The sequence below is a fragment of the Vanrija albida genome (genome assembly GCF_041260175.1).
Source record: "Vanrija albida strain AlHP1 chromosome Unknown contig_2, whole genome shotgun sequence".
NCBI classification, from domain to species: Eukaryota; Fungi; Basidiomycota; class Tremellomycetes; order Trichosporonales; family Trichosporonaceae; genus Vanrija; species Vanrija albida.
In genome coordinates this window covers 835,979-856,062 of record NW_027191421.1, presented here as the reverse complement: position 1 = coordinate 856,062, position 20,084 = coordinate 835,979, and the positions used below count along the sequence as shown (strand labels likewise).

At 65.7% G+C, this 20,084-nt stretch overlaps 9 protein-coding genes across 9 annotated transcripts; 6 read left to right on the top strand and 3 right to left on the bottom strand.

Annotated features, from left to right (window-relative positions):
• Positions 1–433: 433 nt before the first annotated feature.
• Q8F55_001970 (uncharacterized protein) lies at positions 434–2,305 on the top strand (the record flags this gene model as incomplete). The annotated part of the gene is made up of 9 exons (XM_069350583.1): positions 434–596; positions 650–670; positions 707–1,021; positions 1,063–1,218; positions 1,255–1,350; positions 1,392–1,464; positions 1,512–1,727; positions 1,762–1,853; positions 1,890–2,305. The coding sequence occupies 9 exons, from the start codon at positions 434–436 to the stop codon at positions 2,303–2,305; spliced, it is 1,548 nt and encodes a 515-aa protein (XP_069210969.1).
• Positions 2,306–2,417: 112 nt separating this feature from the next.
• Q8F55_001969 (uncharacterized protein) lies at positions 2,418–4,250 on the bottom strand (the record flags this gene model as incomplete). The annotated part of the gene is made up of 4 exons (XM_069350582.1): positions 2,418–3,114; positions 3,149–3,663; positions 3,699–4,079; positions 4,116–4,250. The coding sequence occupies 4 exons, from the start codon at positions 4,248–4,250 to the stop codon at positions 2,418–2,420; spliced, it is 1,728 nt and encodes a 575-aa protein (XP_069210968.1).
• Positions 4,251–4,479: 229 nt separating this feature from the next.
• Positions 4,480–6,508, top strand: Q8F55_001968 (uncharacterized protein; the record flags this gene model as incomplete). The annotated part of the gene is made up of 2 exons (XM_069350581.1): positions 4,480–5,324; positions 5,362–6,508. 2 exons carry the CDS (start codon positions 4,480–4,482, stop codon positions 6,506–6,508), a joined length of 1,992 nt encoding a protein of 663 aa, XP_069210967.1.
• Positions 6,509–7,199: 691 nt separating this feature from the next.
• Q8F55_001967 (uncharacterized protein) lies at positions 7,200–8,281 on the top strand (the record flags this gene model as incomplete). Its single annotated transcript, XM_069350580.1, has 2 exons — positions 7,200–7,500; positions 7,548–8,281. The coding sequence occupies 2 exons, from the start codon at positions 7,200–7,202 to the stop codon at positions 8,279–8,281; spliced, it is 1,035 nt and encodes a 344-aa protein (XP_069210966.1).
• Positions 8,282–8,627: 346 nt separating this feature from the next.
• Q8F55_001966 (uncharacterized protein) lies at positions 8,628–10,339 on the top strand (the record flags this gene model as incomplete). The annotated part of the gene is made up of 7 exons (XM_069350579.1): positions 8,628–8,676; positions 8,737–8,810; positions 8,860–8,924; positions 8,960–9,059; positions 9,101–9,145; positions 9,219–9,533; positions 9,608–10,339. The coding sequence occupies 7 exons, from the start codon at positions 8,628–8,630 to the stop codon at positions 10,337–10,339; spliced, it is 1,380 nt and encodes a 459-aa protein (XP_069210965.1).
• A 280-nt stretch (positions 10,340–10,619) lies between these two features.
• Q8F55_001965 (uncharacterized protein) lies at positions 10,620–11,701 on the bottom strand (the record flags this gene model as incomplete). Its single annotated transcript, XM_069350578.1, has 2 exons — positions 10,620–11,566; positions 11,629–11,701. 2 exons carry the CDS (start codon positions 11,699–11,701, stop codon positions 10,620–10,622), a joined length of 1,020 nt encoding a protein of 339 aa, XP_069210964.1.
• A 1,067-nt stretch (positions 11,702–12,768) lies between these two features.
• On the top strand, positions 12,769–15,455 carry SEC59 (dolichol kinase; the record flags this gene model as incomplete). Its single annotated transcript, XM_069350577.1, has 4 exons — positions 12,769–13,174; positions 13,225–13,510; positions 13,546–14,281; positions 14,319–15,455. 4 exons carry the CDS (start codon positions 12,769–12,771, stop codon positions 15,453–15,455), a joined length of 2,565 nt encoding a protein of 854 aa, XP_069210963.1.
• A 252-nt stretch (positions 15,456–15,707) lies between these two features.
• Q8F55_001963 (uncharacterized protein) lies at positions 15,708–17,384 on the bottom strand (the record flags this gene model as incomplete). The annotated part of the gene is made up of 3 exons (XM_069350576.1): positions 15,708–17,100; positions 17,140–17,245; positions 17,303–17,384. 3 exons carry the CDS (start codon positions 17,382–17,384, stop codon positions 15,708–15,710), a joined length of 1,581 nt encoding a protein of 526 aa, XP_069210962.1.
• Positions 17,385–18,160: 776 nt separating this feature from the next.
• On the top strand, positions 18,161–19,788 carry Q8F55_001962 (uncharacterized protein; the record flags this gene model as incomplete). The annotated part of the gene is made up of 8 exons (XM_069350575.1): positions 18,161–18,250; positions 18,528–18,554; positions 18,604–18,653; positions 18,706–18,821; positions 18,868–19,058; positions 19,096–19,317; positions 19,393–19,685; positions 19,725–19,788. 8 exons carry the CDS (start codon positions 18,161–18,163, stop codon positions 19,786–19,788), a joined length of 1,053 nt encoding a protein of 350 aa, XP_069210961.1.
• Positions 19,789–20,084: the final 296 nt, after the last annotated feature.

The window sequence follows — 20,084 nt, the reverse complement described above, 5'->3', positions numbered from 1 at the left end:
GACCGCTCATTTGAGCTTGCGATTCCATCAGGTTACAAGGCGGCGACGAGCACCGCACCCCGCGACGCTGTACCCACTCGCCGCGATCAACTGTGGCGCGCACGTGCGACGCGGTCGGCGCCGAACCGCCAACCGCCGCCAGCCCAGCCTCGTCGCCCGAGTCGCCCCGCTGCGCATACAACGTTCCCCACACCGCCCAGTCACCTCCATCCATCCCCTCACGCCCTGTGGAACAGTTCGACGCGTCAGGCAGTATGCATGTATTTCGACTGGTTGGCTTGGGCGGCCCGTACGCGTCGTTATCCAGGGGGACCACATACGCCGCTGTTATCCGTTCGTGCCTTGGGAGCGAGCCGATGCTGCTGCGTGCAGCCTGCAGTTGCATCACGCATCACGACTTGCTCCTCTCTTCCGCACAATCCACACCACCACAATGGCAGAGACAGACTCACCCATCATCCGGCCCACGACGCCCAGCGAGTACGATGGGCCGCCGCGGATCCCGCTCAACCGGTCGAGCTCGTCGCTCTCGGGGCTGGCGCACCGCGGCGCCGAGCGGGCCGGCGAGGACTGGAGCGGAGGGCTAGTGCTGCTCGGTGCGTTTGCCACCGGCATCGTAGGGGAAGGCCGCGCGCTGACTGATGCCCAGACACGATCGAGACGTTCTTCGGTACGCTGGCTCTGTGTAGCCGAGGCTAACGCCCAGACTCGAGGCTCGACCTGATCGAACGGCGGCTCAAGGCGAGCAGCGCAAAGATCCGCAAGAAGGCAGGCGACCTGCTCCCCAAGGGGCTGCGGACGCCCGGCGGTGGGGGCAGCATCCTGCTGCTCGACGACGAGGACGAGGCCGAGCGCGAGGCAAAGGACAAGGACCAGCGCGGCCTCACCAAGCGCGGCCAAAAGTACAAGCAGGACGCTGAGCGCGAGCTCGCCCGCCTCAAGGTCAAGCTCGCGGGCAAAGTCACAAACCTCAGCGCGAGCTGGCACTCGGCCAAGACGGTGCGGTTCCGCGAAAAGATCTGTAGGTGCAGAGCTTGCGGCGCGTGCTCACCCCGCCCTCAGCCTTCTTCTTCGGCGTATGGACGCTCGCGTTCGCATGCCTCCTGTACGGCATGGCCCCGTCCTACTTCCCGCTCGCGTACACGATCCAGTCGGCCTTCTACCTCCCCACCCGCGCGTGGCTCTACAAGCGCAAGCAGTGGCACTACTTTCTCTTTGGTGGGTAACCATTCCATGAGGGTACTGACCCACCAGACATGTGCTATTTTGTCAATGCGCTCGACCTCATCTGGCTGTGGATCTTCCCCAACTCGACCATCCTCTTTATCTGCTGCTATCTGCTGACTCTGGGTGGGTAGTGCGCGGCCAATCATACCCACTGACACCCCCAGGCCCCCTCGCCAGCGCCATCATCACATGGCGCAACTCGCTCGTTTTCCACTCGCTCGACAAGGTCACAAGCCTGTTTATCCACATGTGCGTGCCGTCTTGACGCCGTCCACTGACGCCAGCTACCCTCCAATCGTTCTCTCCGTGGTCCTCTTCCACTACCCCAACGCCGTCGAGCGGTATCCCGGCCTCGCCCACATCAACGAGTACAGCTGGATCTTCAAGATTGCCCTCGCCGCTGTGCCCTACTGCCTCTGGCAGGGCTCGTACTTCAAGTTCATTTCCATCGACCGCAAGGACAAGATTGAGAGTGGGCAGCGCGCCAACTCGTTCCAATAGTGCGTTGTTTCCTGCCATCCCTGCTGACGCCAGCCTGCTCAACGACAAGCGTGGCCCCATCGGCCGTGCTCTTCGCAACATTCGCCCCGAGCACCGCGAGCTCTGGTTCATCTTCGGCCAGTTCAGTAAGCGCGCCGCCTGAGGCTGCCACTAACCGCCAGTCTACAGCATCATCTTCATGCTGCTGCCCGCCACACTCCTTATCCACAGTCAGACTGCCACCAACATCTACCTCATCATCATCTTCTCGTCGTCCATCTGGAACGGCGCGACCTTCTACGTCGAGGTGTTCGGCCGCAAGTTTGAGCGCGAGCTCGAGCGCCTCCGCAAGGAGATGGACGCGCTCACCGCGTCAAACTCGTCGAGCACGGGCAACCCGACACCAAGCAACCCGGGCACGCCGTACCTCGACAGCCCGCTGCACACTGGCTCGCTCGCTGGCTCGGCCAACGGCGGCGACGACCTGGCAAACTCGCCGCTCGTCCTCCCCAACTCGAGCGTGTCCGAGGTGCCCTCCATCTCGCTCGGTGCGGCCGCCGAGGCGGTGGACACAGTGGGCAAGCCAAAGACGGAATAGTGTTGGGGTGGGCGTGGGCGTGAGCGTGCGCGTCGTTGACCGGGGCTTCGCTGGACTACCAGCCTAATGCTAGTACCTTGATGACATGTTATGACTCTTTACACTAGTACAGTTATCGCCACGCGCGCGACGCCTTTGCCTCGCGGGGCGGTGCGGGCCCGCTCGCAGCCAGCTTGGCCTGTGATCGCGCGAGCGTAGCCGCAGTCGGCGCAGTCAGGCTCGACTTGGACCCCGACACCTTTCTCGGCGCTGGCGGGCCCGGGGCCGCATTCGCCCGCCTACTCTCGCCCAGCACCGCGTCCTTGCCGAACGGGTTCTTCCCGCTGCTACTGCTGCTGCCGCTGCTACTCCGGCCCCCAGCGCTAGAGCGGTGGGCGCGCTCGAGCACGAGGCGTGCGAGCGGCGTCTTGGGCCCGCGGCGCTTGGCGACGGCGTGCTGCCGCTGAGGGGTGCGCCTCGGCGACGCGCCGGCATGCGGCGACATGGGCGAGGGAAAGTGGGCGGCGTACGCGTGCTTCTGGCGCGGGGGCGTCGTCGAGCCCGCTGGCGGCGCTGGTGCCGGCTCCTCGACCGGCGCAGCGAGCTCGGCGAGCGTGAGCGCCTCGTCTTGCGACTCGGTCGCCGTGACGACGACGAGCGCGGCCTGCTCCTTCGCGTGCGCGTCGCGCGCCGCGTCAAACGCCACGCGCTCCTCGCCCAGCGCGACCGCCTGCGCGCGCAGCTCGTCGCGCTCGGCATCTAGCAGCCGCTTCTGCCGCACCAGCTCGTCGCGCAGCCGCGCGTCCTCGAAATCTGTCGTCTTTGGCACGCTGGGCGTCAGCTCTGGCTCGTGTGCGCACTCACGCCGCGCCGACATTCAGCCGCGCCATCTCCTCGACGGCCTTCTTCGCCTCGGCCTCGCGCCCCTGCACGATGGCGATCTCCACCTCGAGGTCCTTGACCCTGTCGCGCAGGTCGGATTCGATGCGCTCGCGCTCGCGGGTTGCGCGGCGCGCCGCCTCGGCCTCGGCAGCCTCAGCTTCGGTATCGCCCGACCCGTCACGCATGGGCGGCGAGACGCCGCTCGTCAGCGCAGCGTGCACGTCGCCCACGAGCGCTCGCAGCCGCGCGTCCGCGATCTGCGGGTGCGCGCCGGTCCCGGCTACCTGCTGTACCCTCCCTGGCCGGTCGAGCGCGAAGAAGTCCGAGTGGCGGAGGTGCGCGGGCGGGTCCATGCCCAGCCCGGCGGCGAGGGCCTCGTTCAGCGCGTTGGCCGTCGACACGATGATGGTGCGGAAGGCCTCCGTCTCGGTCTGCAGGTTCTGCCGGATGTCCTGGAGCTCTTGTAGCGTCGTCTCGAGGAGGGGGAGGGCCCCGGGCTGGGCGTGAGCGATTGGGTGTGGGATGGACTTACGGCCAGTGGAGCCACCGCGCCTGGGGGAACAGGGTTCATGAGCTCAAAGCTCGGCGGCACGATCGGGCTCTGGCGCGCGAGCTGGCCGAGCGTCTTGTCGAGCTTAAGCTGCGAGCGCTTGGCCTCCTGCTGCGCGGCGACGCGGACGCTGTCGAGCGCCTTCCGCCCCTGCGAGACGTCGTGCCGCAGCGACTCGGTCTTGCGCTCTTCCGCTACCAACCGGCGCTCGATCTCGCCCGCCCGCGCCTTGCACCCCTCCAGCTCGGTCTCGAGCTTTGCGTTGAGCCGCTCGGCCTTGTCGCGCGCTTTGCGCTCCCGCCCAAACTCGTACTCGAGGGTACGGTACCGCGCGTTCAGGTCCTCTACGAAGCTTAGATTTGCCTGCGGTCAGCGGTTGGACGGCGGCAGCGCACTCACGACGCTCGCGCCGAGCAGCTCGGAGACGACGTTCGACACATGTGCCTGCTCGTTGTCCGACAGCGCCGAGAGCGACAGCGGCCGCTTGGCGTACCCGTGCGCCAGGAGCTGCGAGTTGAGCGACGACAGCGACATGGAACTGCTGCCCGCTTGGCCTGGGTGTGTTGACATGATATCGATGGGCAAGTCGACGAAAGAAGTCAGTCTCGTGTTGTGATCCCAACCTTGTTTACAAGAGTTGCCATCAGGCTTGCCGTTACGTAACACACCCTCGACGTGGATGATCACTCAGCGCGGCCATGTCATGCGATCCAAGTCGACGACGTGCTCGATCTCTCTCTTTCCACTCATACCCGCCCGCACCATGCAAGGCGAACCACCGGGCCCCATCCAGGCCGCACCGCCGCCGCTCGCGCCGTACCAAGCCCAACCTGCGGCGACCGACTCGGGCCTGCGCCACCGGCAGCCACGACCCCGCAAGCAGCTCAACATCGTGATACCGACGGCCGAGCACGGCGGCGAGACGCCCCCGGCTGTCCTCAGCGGCGGCGTGAGCGTGCCCCTCACTCTCACTATCCGCGAGCTCAAGGACGGCATCGCCAACGGCGCGGCGGGCTACGGCCTCTGGGTGCGCAACGACCTCCGGCTCGTGTACCACGGACGTATCCTCAAAGACGACGACGCTATGATCGGCAACGTGCTCAACGTCAACTCGGAGCGCCCGACTATCCACCTCGTCGCGCGCCCCGTTGCGGCGGGCCGGCTCAGCATCGTTGCCTTGGCCGAGTCAGTGGTCGCGCCACCGGCAACGGCGGCACTAGCAGGGGGCCCTGCGGCGCGCCAGGCATCCGGGGTTTCACCCGCAGCCACGGCACTCACCGACTGTGCGCACTACCTCCTCTTCGTGGCGCGCGAGCACCTCTGCGCCCTGCTCAGCAAGCCCACGCTCCAGTGGGAGCTGACTACGCCCCCGCCTCTCGTGCCTCGTGAGACGGCGCGTGATGCCGTCGTGTCGGTGCTCCATGCGTACACGCGCCAGCTGGGCGAGGGCTGCGTGGGGGTGCTCGCATACGAGTCGGCCCACCTGGCCCATGTGCTCTGGCTGCACGATGGCGAGGCGGAGATAATCAGGCGAGTGGAACGGTCCTGGCGCTTCCACACTGGCCGTGACTTCAGCCCCTCTGGGGAAGTCCTCGCCATCGAGTTGGAGTGAGTTGCACACCCGGGCATGTTGCTCACGCCCCAGTCACATCAAATACAATCTCAACCTGCCAGCACTCGACCTATTGACGCCTGCGCAGCTCACGCATCTCTTGGCATACCTCCAGATCACGCTGCTCGTCCCTCGCGTTCTCAAGGCCGCGCAACAAAGCGAGCCCCTTGAGACAGAACCATCACCAACGCCAACCAGAACAACAGTCGTCAACCCGGCACCCGCACCCGCAGCCGCGCCCGCACCTGCACCAGCAGCGCCTGCCCCCCGCGTCGTGCAGCAGGGCTCGGTGCGGCTGCGCGTCCCCCGCTTCTCGTTTGCCCTGGTGCAGCACTTTGCATGGTCGGCTCTCCGCCTGGGCGCGTTCGTGTGGATGCTCACGCGCCACATGGCGTGGCAAGACAAGCGCCTGTGGGGGCTGGTCGCGTGTGCGACAGGGTGGCTGCTCGTCGACGCCTACAACCGGTGGATTATGGAGGACCGCGAGGAGCGCATCAGGCAGCAGCGTCGGCTCCGGCGGGCTGCTGGCGCTGGTGGAGTGGATGGTGCGGGCGAGGGAGCGCCTGGCGGGGGCGTTGGCCATGACCTGGACGACCCAGTTGAGGCGGCAGCGGCGGCGCGTGCGGCTGGTGTGCGGCCCCGCAACCCCGCACAGCCTCAGCAGGTCGAGGAATGGAGCCAGTACACGGCGCTGTACCACCTCGATATCGACAGCCGCCAGCTCCGCCTCCCGTCTTCGGCGATCGATGTGCCGCGGACTGTGGCTGGACCACCCGGCACGGCTCCACCCGGGCCAATGCTCCGGCGGGCGCCGCTCACCGGGCCCGGGTGGTGGACTACCCGCCTGCTGCTCCCCATCTACCTGTGGGTTGTCACGCTCTTCCCGATGCTCGAGATACGTCGTGGACGTGCTATCCGGCGGCGCGAGCGCGTGATGCGCCAGATTGTGCACCAGCTCACGCCGGTGCCGAGCGCCGAGGGCAATGAAAACGGCGGCGAACTGGCCACGAGCCACGTCGATACCGCCACGCAACCCGTGCCCGGCGAGCCCGTGTTCCCCGACGGCATTTCGCTGGCCGCGCGTCGCTACTATGCACGCGTGGCGCGCAGTGCAGAGTCGATTGACTGGGACGAGGAGCGCGAGGCGCAGCGCGCCATGGGCGTCGCCGACGAGGACTAGTCGTTGTTAGAGTTGTATACATTGAGATGTATCGATATGAGGTACAGGGTGGGTGGGGGTGGGGATGGGTGGGGGCGGGGGGTGGCCGCCGCGGGTTAGACGGGAGTGTCGTGTGCTGCAGCATGTGCTGCTGCAGGCGTCTTGATCTACTTGCTGTGGACGACGAGTTGACGCGGACGCCGAAGTGTCCAGAACGGGCAGCATGTCGACGTCGCAGCCGTCGTCGTCGGAATGCACGAGGTGCGGCCGCCTGCGTCGATGTTGTTCGGCGAGTCGAGTTTCTTTGGGGAGATTGAGGCGGCGGCGTTGGGTCGCGCCTGGGCTGGCTGGCTGGCTGGCGGTGGCGGCGCGGCGTGACGCGGCTCGCTCGACTTAGCACGTTCCTCAAAAGTCGCCAGAGCCACGCCGCCACCCTCCCTCCCTCCCTGCCCGGCGTCCAACCCCCCCACTGCCGTCCCATCGCGTGCGCGCCGCAACAATAAATGCATACTCGGCGTTGCCCACTCGCCGCTCGTCACTCACTCACTCACTCTGGCCTCTTGTGCATAGAGCGGCGCGCCGTCCTCGAATCGTCTCCTCCTTCACACTCGCCACGACGACGCGACGCGCAGCGCACGTGTTTGTTTTCGCGCCCACCAGCCCGGCCATCACCACCAGCACCTTCCCCAACACACACACGCGCCACCACACAATGCCCCTCCCCCGCACAGTGGACGAGCTGCTCGCCCTCCCGCCGGGCATGTGGACGCCGCTCCCGGTCCTCGCGGCGCTCGTGGCCGTCTACGCGATCGCCGCACCCCGCTTCGACAGCGACCGCAAGCGCGCCTACATCCTCTCTGCGGTCTCGGCCGCCGTGCTGAGCGCGACGAGCGTGCCGTTCCTGTACACCTGGCTCACGGGCGGCTTTGCGGCGGCGTGGGCCGCCGGGCAGAGCGGCTGGACGGCCGTCATGGCCCAGTACGTCGTCGCCTTCTTCGGCACGTACCTGTTTGGTGAGTCGCCTTTCGCGTCGCGTGAGGGTCGCTGACAAGGCCGCTAGCCGACCTCGCAGTCGGGTACGTCGCGTACCGAGCCCAGGTCGGCCTGCTCACCGGCTGGATTCACCACACGGTCTACATCGGCCTCATGGTCCACCTCGCGCTGGGCGACCAGGCGCCGATCTTCATGACGGGTTCGATTATGGAGCTGCCGACGCTCGACCTGGCACTGAGCAACATGTTCCCTGCGCTGCGCTCGGACGAGCGCTTCCTCGGGCTCATGGTCGCGTTCCGCATCGTGCTCAACCTCGCGCTGCTGGTCGACACGCTGCGCCCGGCCAACCGCGCGCTCATGGGCTACTCGCTCGTGCCGAGCGTCATGCTCGCGCTCGCGCTGGCCATGCACGCGAGCTGGCTGCACGGCGGCATCACGGGCTACCTCAAGCGCCGGAAGCGCGCGGCGCGCGTCGCGGCCGAGAAGGCGGCGGCCGAGGCAGCGGCGGAGGAGGAGGCCGTGCTGACGCCAGACGAGTCGCCGCTCGTCACGCCGTTCACGCCGTCCCAGCCCAGCGTGACCATCCGCGACGGCCTCTTCCCCAACGCGGCGTTTGCCAACCTCCCGATCCCCCACATCCCGGCGCTCAAGGGCCTGTCCGAGGCGCTCCCGCAGGCCAAGGCAAGCCTGAGCGACCTGCAGTTTGGCATCAAGGAGGCGGTCAAGGAGGGCAGGGAGAGGCTGCGCCTGCGGAGGCGGAACGCGTCCGAGGTGGTCGAGCAGGTCGGCGTTGCGGCGTAGGCGCGTGGGTCGGGGCACGCAGGCGTAGTGGCCGGCAGAGACGCACTGCGGGTCGGGAGCATAGCGGCAGAGCATACCCCCGCCCGCATCATAACGACTGATACGAGACTGTACATACATGAGCGGCGCGTTGCATATGTATCAGTACCATGGAGAGTGGCGACGGGTGGAGTGGGTGCCACGAGTTGCCGGTACGGTGGCCGAGGAGATGCGTGGTCTTGGGAGATGCCGTTGCCGCCGCCGCCGCCGCCTCCGCCGTCCGTTGTTACCGTGTCGCAGCCAGCCAAGCAACGGTCAGGCGTTTCACTTCGCTTCCCACCTCCCTCACCCTCACCACAAAACCACCATGCGCACCCTCGCCGCCGCTGCCGGCGCGCTGCTCGCCGCGAGCCTCGGTACGCGCGCGCCGCCCCAGCCCCACCCCGCGCGAACGCGCAGCTGACACCCACCCCCAGCCGCCGCCCACGAGCACCACAACGTGACGCACATCGACCCGGGCGTGCCCATCGGCGCGGCCATGTACGTGCACGTGAGTGTGCTGCGTGCTGCTTGCTGCGTGCTGCTGCTAACGAGCGCAGATGACGCTGCAGACGTTCACGTGGGGCATCCTGTTCCCCATCGGCATGGTGCTGGGCCTGACCAAGTGGGTGCGGCGCGCAGGGCAGAGCTGACGCCCAGATCGCGATACCACGTCCCGCTCCAGTCCGTCGGCATCGGCCTCAGCCTGCTGGGCTCGTACCTCGGCCATCATCACGGCGGGCGCGAGTACCCCGCGACGGTGGGTTGGGTGTCAGTGCGAGTCGGCGGCTGATCCAGCAGGTACACGGCCTCATGGCCAAGATCATCTTCGTGCTGCTCATTACTGTGAGTTGGGTTGGGCCGCTCGCCGCTCGCCGCTCGTCGCCGCCCCGCACTGTGCGTCGCTCACACACCCCAGCAAGCATCCCTCGGCATCTTCCTCAAGCTGCACATCCTCGAGACGACGGTGCGCCCGCACATCCGCCGCGCGCACAAGGTCGTCGGCGTGCTCTACCCCATTGTCGGGTGGACGCAGATGCTGTTCGGCGTCGCGACCGCGCTCAACTTCTGCCGCGGCGGCAACCTCGGCCAGTGCGCCGCCCACTACATCATGGGCTCGGCGTTCATCGCGTACGCCGCCATCCTCGTCATCATGCTCAATGTTGGCGGCGCGTGGCTCAAGCGCACGGGCTTTAGCCAGGAGATGCTGGACAGTACAGTGATCACGGTCTGGGTGAGTAGGCTGGGCTGGTGCTACACCCATCGTGGTGCCCACGCGCTCGCAGGCCCGCCCCGCTGACGTCCCAGGGCATCGTAAACACCTTCACCGAGCACCACGGCGGCCCCTGGACCCACAAGGACATGCAGCACACCATGATGGGCGTGCTCTGGTGGGCTGGCGGCATGCTCGGCATGTTCCTCAGCCGCAAGGGCCAGCGCAGCTTCGTCCCCGCCATCATCATCGTTTTCACCGGCTGGGGCATGTCAGCGCACGAGCAGGACCTCATGATCTCGTCCAAGATCCACGCCCTGTTCGGGTACGCGCTCATTGCCGCCGGCGTGCTGCGCGTCGTCGAGGTGTGCTTTGTGCTGCACGACGCGCCGAGCGACTCGGCCCACATCCGCATCTTCCAGCACCTCCCGCCCTACCTCCTCGTGCTGGGCGGCACGCTATTCATCTCGGCGACAAACGAGGAGATGCACAACGCCAACGACCTCGGCATCGACCACGTGTCGTACGCCCTCTTCGACTTCTCCCTCTCGTTCCTCATCTACCTCATCATCACGTTCCTCGTCCACCTGTACCAGAACACGGGGCGGAACGCGGGGACGCGCAGCGTCGAGAGCAACGCCCAAGAGGCAGGCTACTCGCAGCTCGCGACCCGCGGCGGCGGTGACCCCGACGCCGACGGGCCCGAGGCGTACGAGCTTACCGAGCACGGCAGCGACGACGACGCAGTGAAAATTGGCGGCGAGGACGAGGTCGACTGGATCGGCAACGGCGAGCCGCACCGAGGAGGCGGACCCCTGCGGTTGTAGCTGTGCTGTCGCGGCGCACTGGCCGCTGTGCCACCCGTCTGCCACCCCCCGCGCGACCGCCCGCGCGCTGTAGCCTATCGTTGATATCTAGACATGTCATCCGTGCCCGTGTACGTGTGCGTGTGTGTGTGTACGTGCGGTGGTAGGGTAACAGGTGCATTGTGGCAGCGCGCGGCGCGATACGGCGCAGTGTACATGAGCGCGTCTACGGCCTATTTCCCTCCCCGTGGCGTAGCCACGGCTGAGCGTTTCGTTGCTTGGCCAGCTATGAGCTAATCTACTACGAGTTGACCGGGGCCGGACCGCTGTTGGGGCCGAGGAGCTCGTTCCACGCAAACACAAGGGCCGAGGCGGATCCAGGGCCGACGGCGACGGTGAGAAGGGCGAGCACGGCCGTGTAGCCGAGGCCGGCGCCGAGGCTCTTCGGACGCAGGTTGTACAGCAGCCACGAGAAGTTTGCGACGAGGGTAAAGGTAAAGTCTGCGCTGAAGATGAGGTGGGCGATAAAGCCGAGGTTGTCGGGGGCGCCGGCGGGCCAGTCCTTGGGGAGGTAGTAGACGAGCACGTCGCGGAGCGCAATGTCGCTCTGGAGCAGCTGGAGGTGGCCCTTGAGCGAGGGGTAGAGGCAGAGCGCGGTGATGATGAGGATGGGCGGCGTGGCGCTGGCCTTCGCGAATAGCGGGACGAGCACGGCCGGGAGGACGAGGTTGAGGATGTTGACGTACACCGGGAACGGCTGCCAGAAGCTGAGCGCGTCAAAGTCCATGTTGCTCTCCTGCATCCAGAGGGAGGGGAGCAGGCCGCCGATGAAGAAGCCGACGAGCGTGACGTAGATGTAGGCCGTCTTCGGGCGCCACTGCCCGTGGGGCTTGGCGCCGAACACGACAAGGGCAAAGTAGATCGGGGAGGCGACAGCGATGGTCGTGAGCTGGCCGATGAGGGCGAAGACGCTGGCGAGCTTTGCCTGCGTCGCGCCCGCGCCGCGCCGGGGCCGAAACGACTCGTACACCATCTGGATGACGTGCGTCACGTACAGGCCGCCAAAGGTGCCCATGAGCAGCTTCTCCTCTGGCCCGGCCGCGTTGCCGGCCAGGAAGACGGTGTTGAGCACGCAGTTGATGCCGTTGAGCGTCGGCGACAGGAAGCTGTAGTACTTGAACCCGGGCTGCTCGAAGCACTTTTCCGTCTTAATCCACGTCTGGCCCTTGAAGCCGGGCTGCTGGAGGGCTGCGGGCGAGCGTCAGCGAGCGTGGCGGGGGTGGCAGCAAGCGGGAAGCCGGGGCACTCACCCACGCCCCGGATCGCATAGTACGACGCCGCGGTGATGGCGACAAACCACGCCGAGAGGAGGAGCTTGCCCATTGTGCTGGTGGTGAATGCGGTGGATGCAAGTCGCCCACGCCCGCGGACAGTATTATAGCCGGGGGTGCAGGTCTAGCGCGACTCGGGCATGGCCACCAGAGACAAGACATTTATTCCACATGTCCGAACAAGGTCTAGCGGGTGCCGGGGGGCCGGCGTGCCAACCGGCTGGCACGCGGTGTTATTCCGCGCGCGGTGAGCATCGCCGCGTGCAGGCTGGCGCGGCGTGCTCGCCGCTACATGCCTTGTTGCGACACGTCTGGGTCGACAACAAGGTCAACAACAAGGCGCGCCGTGGATGACGTCAAGTCGGCGAAGAGCAGCAGCCCAGCCGGCCAGCCACCTCGCCCGTCGTCGTGGCGTCGGCCGGCCGCGCAAGGTGCTATCTACGGGCCGAGATAGACGAGTGCAGAGACGAGACGAGACGATGCACGGCGTGGCCGATGCAGCTTGCATCGCGCGCGCGCGCACACTCGTCGCGTCAGTCGCGCGAGCCAGCGCTGCTTCCGTCCCGGCGCGGGGGCCGACCGGTGTCCCGAGGTTGGAGTTGCCGCCGACGTGTCCAACCCACCGCATCTCATACCGCCGGCCGGGCGGCGGCGCGGGGCGACCGCGCGACTGCGCGACTGCGTCACTCTGCATCTTGCACCCACCCACCCACTCTCCCCCGCGCTCAAAACACCCACGCACTTCCCAACCTTGCTCTCTCTCCACACCGAGCCTCGCCGCTCCGGCAAGAACAACAAAACGCTTTCACCACGAAGATTGCAGCCAGGAGACCATCGGCCCATTCGGGCACACCCGGCCACCACGGCCACGGCCACCCCTCGAGCCACAGCCACCACGGCCCCCGCAGGCTCAGCGTGTCCCGCTCAGAGAGCTCGCCCAGCCCCAGTCCGCCCGGCTCGCCCTCGTCGTCTCCCCGCACCGCCCTCTTCTCCATATCATCGGCCGCAACAGCCATCGCAGGCAAGAAACCACGCACGTCGTCGCGTTCCGGTCGCCGGCTCTCGGCGTCTAAAATCGCAGGTCCATCTCGCCCAGCCCCAGGCTGGATGTCACACTACATGGGCTCGGCGTCCAGTGTCGGCTTTGGCCCGAGCGGCGACGAAGACCAGGGCGGCAACGGGTTCGTCAACGTCCATGCAGACGACACGGAGGTCGAGACGATGCGCAGGAAGCGCCCGCACTCGGCCGCATCAGAGCAGCTCACGCCCGACGCAGAAGGCCTCAATGCCCGCGGCGACTCGCCACGCCCCATGCCCAGCAGGCTGCCGAAGCGCTCAGCGTCGGACGGCAACGCAAACCACCCGCTCCCGGCGCGCGTCACGCTCCTCCCGCACACTCTCACCGTCGCGGGCAAGAGCATCACGCTCAACCGCAAGCGGTGCGAGGACGTGCTCCTCCTCGGCGCCGTCGTGTTCGGCATCGTGCAGCTCTCGTACGGCTGGAACGAGTGGGCCGTGTCTGGTGGTGAGTCAGCGCGCATGGACGCGGCGCCCGGAGTGCTGCTAACATCACAGAAATTACAACATTGCTCGTTTTGAGCATTGCCTATGTTTACTTTAGGGTACGCCCAGCACCGACCCCGTCGTCGCCCGGTAACCGGCCGCGCACGCCCCTGCCGCCTCTGGCCCCGAACGGCGTGCGCGCGAGCGGCGCGAGGAGGTCGAGCCACGCGCAGCCGGCAGCATCGGCGGCGACCGTGGCCGCGGGGGCGCGCGCACCGACGCCAGTGCTCGAGGACGACGTGCCGACCACAATCGGCAGGAACGGGTGTATCTGGGGGACAGAGGAGAGGGAGTATCGGTGAGTACTGAGGGCGTGCGCACGGCTGACGGCAGTGAATGCCTCGACGACGGCGCGCTCTTCGCGCTCCTGCTCTGCCCGGTTGTCGCTGCGGGACTGCTCCACGCCGCCCTCCTCCGCCTGTCAGCCGAGCCCGACAAGGCCGTCCTCCCTGGCTGGGTCGTCGAGGAGCCGCTCGTGATCGCGACGACGCCCATCAGACGCATCTCGGCCACGGTCCCACGCGGCTCGAGTGACGTGACGCGCGCGTTGTCCGCCCTGGCAATCTCGCGCCGAAACCTCGTCCAGCTGTTCACGCTCCTCTCGTTCGTGCTCCTCGTGCAGCTCACGTGGTCGCTCCGGCAAGAGGTTGTGCGTGCACGGAGTAGCGTCGCGAATGGCACTCCGACGGCTGCTAGCGCGGCAGCTGACAAGACGGCGACGGACACGAGCGACGCGTCGGGCAAGCCGGCAGCCGCCCCGCACCCCGTGCTGCCGGGCACGTACTGGCTCCGACGGGGCGAGCTGCGCCGCAACCTCTCGGTCATCGGCTTTGCCTTCCTCGTCACGAGCTGCTGCGTCGTTGTCAAAATCGTCACGGCGCGCATCGATTACGGCGTCTGGAGCGACATGTCCCACTCGGATATCATCCTCGCGACCCTCTTCTACCAGTTCTGCCTGTACGTCTGTGTGCGCCTCGCTCGCCGCGGATTCACCCTCGGCGAGCTCGCCGTCGTTACAAACGCCGGCACGGCCATGTTCATGGAGACGGTCAACATGACGCGGATGAAGGTGAGCTGTGTAGGTAGCGGCCGAGCTCACACCCCAGATCCCCATCATCCAGACCCCGTACATCAAGACGTACCGCCTTCCCACCCCGCTATTGACATACCAGCTTGCACTGATTCCCGGATCCCTCCTTACGGGCTTCCTGCTCTCGCCGCTGCTGTACCTCTCGAGGCATCTCGCTCAGCGCCCAGCACGCCGGTTGCGCTTCCCGCATGAGAAGCCGGTCCACCGACGGCTCCTCGCGCTGGGCTTCTACGCTGGTTCCTTCATCGTCGTGTTCGGCGTCGTCGGCACCTGGGCGCGCTGGGAGCTCGGCTGGCGCGACCCATGGCTCTACGTCTTCTGGTTCCTCGTCGAGGGCCAGCACCCGTGGACGCGCCCAGCACTCATCGCATACTGGGGCGTGCTCGCCATGTTCGCAGTCGGCGCGTGGCAGCGCCAGCTGTCCCGTGCGCGCAGGCACAGGCTGTACACTGTCCCCGGCTCGTCGCGCGACTCGTCGTCTTCCGTCGCGTCGGCGCACCAGCCCACCGTCGCCTCGCAGATGATGGACGCTGCCAACCAGCGAATCCCGACCCTCTCGGTTAACGCGCGCCGCAAGTCGTTCCACGCGCTCGCAGTGGCCATGTTCATCCCCGGCATCTCGATCGACCCGGCCTTCACCCACCTCGCCTTCTCGGTCGCCTTTGCAGCCTTCACGTTCGCAGAGTACATCCGGTACTTTGCGCTCTGGCCGCTGGGCGTGAGCGTGCACCTGTTCCTCAACGAGTTTATCGACCACAAGGACTCTGGCACGGCGATCCTGAGCCACTTCTACCTGCTCGCTGGGTCGGCCTCGCCCCTGTGGCTCGAGGGCCCGTCCCAGATCCTCGCGCACTTTGGCGTCCTGTCCCTCGGCATCGGCGACGCCGTGGCGTCCATCGTCGGCCGGCGCATGGGCTACGCGCGCTGGTCGCCCGCGTCGGGCAAGACGGTCGAGGGCAGCATCGGCTTCGTGGCCTCGGTCACGCTCGCCTCGATCCTCATGTGGATCGTCGGCGCCGTCGAGTCGTTCAACTTTATCCCGTTCGTCATCACCACGACGCTCGTCACCCTCCTCGAGGCCTTCTCGGGCCAGAATGACAACCTCGTCCTGCCAGTGTACGGCTGGGCGGTGGGCACCCTGCTCGGTGTGTAGCTGCCTCGCTCCGGGCCATCATAAATATGTAACATACAATGCATGGACTGTTCATATGCAGGTGCGGGTGTTGTGGCGCTCGGCGGTTGGTGACGCACATGCGGTTGGCTATGTGGCTATTTACAGGATGGTGCTGGCGATGTGGCTCTCGATACTGATGATATGTGGGGCTTTGGCACCTATGTGCGCGCAGAGGCAAGAGTACGAACAAATGGTGCGTGATGAGGAGCGACGGTGGTGGCGACCCAGAGACTAGGGCGCCGCGTCACACGACCACTGGGAGTGCGTCGTGTGGAACAGGTGGAATGCGTGCGCCATGGCATGGCACGATGCACATGCCAGGGCATCGCACTGCGGCGCGGTGGGGAGAGCAGCTGGCCCTGCGACCGGGCTAGAGTTGAGCTGCGGGGTCGGGGCCGCGCCCGGCATGGAGGTACTGCGCTTTGTCTTGGACGTCTTACCGCCACGTTCCGCCTTCGGCTGGGCGTGCTCGTCGCCCTTTGTGCCCGCTGGCGTCGAACCGCGCACCGGCGCAGACGACGTGAACGGCGATGGGGCTGAGGGCAGGGTGCTCGAGCTCGCCACCTTCTCGTGCTCCACTGAACGGCGCCCCTCTGTGCGGGCTGGCTTGAGAGCGTGGCGCATGAACCGCTCGAACTGATCGCGCTCGGGAGGGGTGGGGGTGCCGGTCACAGAGTTGGGCACCGGCTGGGCGTTGTCGTGGGCGCTGACGTCGTTGGTGGCCTGCTGGTCTTCGCCTTCTGACTTGGGCGACGAGGCGGGTGAGGACGACCTGCTCGAGTCGGAGGCGGCCGAGTCAGAGACGCTGGACGCCTCACTCGAGGGGTTGGGAGCTTCATCTTCTAGGTCGGTGGTTGGTGCCATGGGCGGCACTCCCTGCGCATTGTCGTCGCAGTCGCTGTCGTCGCCGATATCGCCCTCCTCCTGGCTCGTGTCACTATCGCTGTCATCAGAAGCTGTACGCTGAAGGCTTTCAGGAGCCTTGTTGCCGTTAAGGAGTTCAGACACAACTCTGTCTCTGTGGACGTCGCGGGCATTGGTCGTTGGCCTGAGAGGGGGCGGACCGATGGGCTGGAGGGGTGTCGCGCCCACACGTCCTTGCTGTCCGAGCTTGATGAGCTTGCGCGGGTGCACAGTGTCCGCGTCAAGTGAAGTACGCTTCAAGGTCTTGTGGAGTCCGTTGCCAGACGGTGAGACCTTGAGACTCTCCAGCTCGTCAGCCTCCGAGTCGCTGACCATTCCGAGCTCAGACGTGGGTGCGTTCTTCCCACGACCATGCGCCTTAAGGATCGGCATGCCTGGCGAGTCATGGCTACGCCCTTTAGCCTTTCCCTTTCCCTTGTCCCTGTGCGTCGGCTTCTGGTTGCTCATGGGGGGCGAGGCCAAAGGAGGAGGAGTGCTCCCAGTCGCCCAGCTTGGGCGACGAGGAGATGTCGGCATGTTGTGGTTGCCCGGGCGCGAGTTCGACCAACCAAGAGGAAGTGGTGAAGGCGATGGCGATGGCGACGGTGATGGGCTCGGGCTGCGGAGGTCGACCACCGCGTCGAAATAAGACGAGTTGGCCGCCGCTGTTGGGCCGGTGCTCGCCTCAGCAATCTTGAGGTAGCGCTTCTTCTCTGGCTCGCTAGTCACATCAGCAGTTGAAATAATATCCCGAACTCACAGAGTCTCGTTCTGTGCGAGATTCTTAGACGGCGTCTTGTTCTTGTCGCTCTTGAAGTTCTTGGAAGCGCTAGTACTCCCCAGCGACTTGGCCAGGGTAGCTGCCGCTACAGGCGGGGTAAGGGCTGTCCATTAGCAGGGGTCATGGGAGCCAGGCGACCTACTGTGCGCTATTTGAAGATGATTAAGCAGCGGCTTCTCATAGTAGTACTGCTTGTCACACAGTGGGCATTGATGTGAAGCCATTGGAGAGCAGATGCTGTGGTCAGAATGGAGGATGAGGTGGATGAGGAAGAGGGTGAGTGAGAGCGTCGAGTCAGAGGAGGGATGCCTTTATAGTAGTCGGATCTGCGCCCCTCTCGCCATCCTCCCCAGGATGCGACATCGTGAGTGTGTGCGGCTTGCAGCGTGTGTGTGTGTGTGTGTGTGTTGGGCGCAGTGGACGAGGACAAGACTGGACGCAGGAGCAGCGTGTCTACGACATCCTGCCTGGTCGACCTCCACCTCCGGTCAACGGCAATAGCGTCATAACACCGGCGGTCGAGAGAGTCACGTGATTCGGTTTAGGCCCAGGCCGCGCTGGTAGGTATGACGATTGGATCCGTGGTGGGTGGGGTGCCGCACTGGTCGCGCGCGTATGACTGGGCGTCACGGCGGACGGCGGCAGCAGCGGCGCGGCGGTAACTCGTCACTCCTGAAGGCCGGCTGGCTGGCTCGACTGGCGCTGGCAGTCAGCAGTCTGGCGTGCTGCTGCCACCGCCGCCGCCGCCGCCGCTGCCGCGCCATTCTCTCGTCTTCCTTTCTCACTCGCTCGTCTCTCTTTTCTCTTTGCCCAGTCTCTTTCAACGACTACACAAGAGCAGATCAACGGGCAATCACCGCCTCGCGTCGCCTCTCCCCCCTTCCGTCTTCATTCACCCCCCCTCCTCTCTCCCCCACCCACCCCCTTCCCTCCCGCCGCAGCCGCGCGCGCACAAGACAACCTACAACAAGTTCGCACACGACCTTCCCTACCTGCGACAATGACTGCGCCTAACGACACCACCGCTGCCCCGGCCGCCGCCGCCGCCCCCGCGGTCGCTACTACCACCCCCGAGGAAGAGGGATTCCGCGTGAGTAGTGCTCGCTTGCCTCGATTGGGCGGTGGCGAGGGCCTGTGTGCCCGAGGCGCTCCGAGGAATGGCGGGGGCGGAGCAGGGGACAGGGGCTTGTGGTGGCACCACCTCCTTGCGAGCTAGCCTAGGGATGGCGGCAAGCCTCTTTGCGAGGTTGCTCACGCGCGTCTGGGCGTGGGGCCACTCGTGCGACCTCCATGACATGTCCAAGGGCCTCGGCTTCAGGCTAGAGGCGCGTGGAACATTGCGCTGACACTTACCCCTTTCTCCACAGGTCTACGTCGGAAACCTTGCCTTCACTGTAAGTCGACACGTGTGGCCGTGCCAGAACGCCGTCTGACACGCTACAGGCTACCGAGGAGGAGGTCCGCGCGCACTTTGTTAAGGCTGGCGGTGAAATGTGGGTACCGCCGCCAGTTACCGATGACGTGCCTCTGACGCGTTATCACCAGTCTCTCTGTCATCCTTCCTACCCGCTTCAAGAGCCGCCGCCCTGCTGGCTACGCTTTTGTGACGTACAAGAAGGAGGAGGATGCCAAGAACGCCGTCGAGAAGCTCAACGAGACGGGTGAGCTGAAGTGGTCAGCCCCTTGGAGCAACTCTAACCCGCGCAGAGATCGGTGAGCGCAAGATCTCGCTCGAGATTGCCCGTTCCAAGGAGGAGAACGCCGAGCGCAAGGCTGCCATCATCGCCGAGCGCAAGGAGACCAAGGCCGCCACCAAGACCGACACCGAGGCGACGGCCACCGAGGGCGAGAAGGCCGGTGACAAGGCCGACAAGCCCAAGAAGAAGAAGGCTGCCAAGGTGGGTGGGGTACCTATGGAGCTTGACTAACAACTAGACTGCCCGTCGCCGCGGACCTGACGACGGCGAGGACGCCGCTGCCGACGTCGACGCCGAGGCCAAGCCCAAGAAGACCAAGGCCCCGGCTAAGAAGACCGACGGCGAGACCTCGGAGAAGGAGAAGAGCGACAAGGCCGACAAGAAGCCCAAGGAGGCCAAGGAGCCTAAGGAGCCCAAACAGAGGAAGCCTCGTCTCGAGTTGACCGGCGAGGTCAGCAAGGTGAGTGGAGCTGGCGGGAGTGACTATCTGCCGCTCTGCGCATTGCCGTTGACCTGGGCACCGTTGACAACCCAGGACACCGTCTTCGTTGCCAACCTCCCCTTCTCGGTCGACGACGCTGGCCTTACCGAGCTCTTTACCAAGCTTTCGATCAAGGTCAAGTCGGCCAATGTTATCAGGGGCTTACGCCGCCTGCCCGGCCGCCGCCCCTTCCACGGTTCCAAGGGCTTTGGCTTTGTCGAGCTCGAGGACCCTACTCAGCAGCAGGAGGCTGTGGACAAGATCAACGGCTCGTCTGTCGGTGACCGCAAGGTCACTGCCAAGATTGCTCAGGAGATGAAGCCTATCGAGCTCGCTGAGGCGACTGGGTGGGTCATGGCGCTCTCGACAAGGTGCTAACGCTACAGTGAGACTGTGAAGGAGGAAGCCAAGGAGGTCAAGGAGACGAAGGAGGTCAAGGCCTCCGCCTAAACACCATCATTGGTTGTTGATCTAGCTGGCCGGCAGCTGGGTCGCACCACGCAATTGTAAATAGTTAATTCCACAAGAAGACTTTCAAAGCGCACACATTCAGACTCGGCATCATGGTCATGTAGGGTTGTCACCATGTGAATGCGTATCGGTGGTGGGCTGGGGCATGGGGGTTTGCATGGGGGGGGGGGGGATCCGACGGAGTGCAGGAGTGGTGTGTGTGTGTGAGTGATGGTCGTCGAGGAGATAGCGTAGAAGGTTGTCTTGATCCACGTGATAGCGGGGTGCGGTGGTCG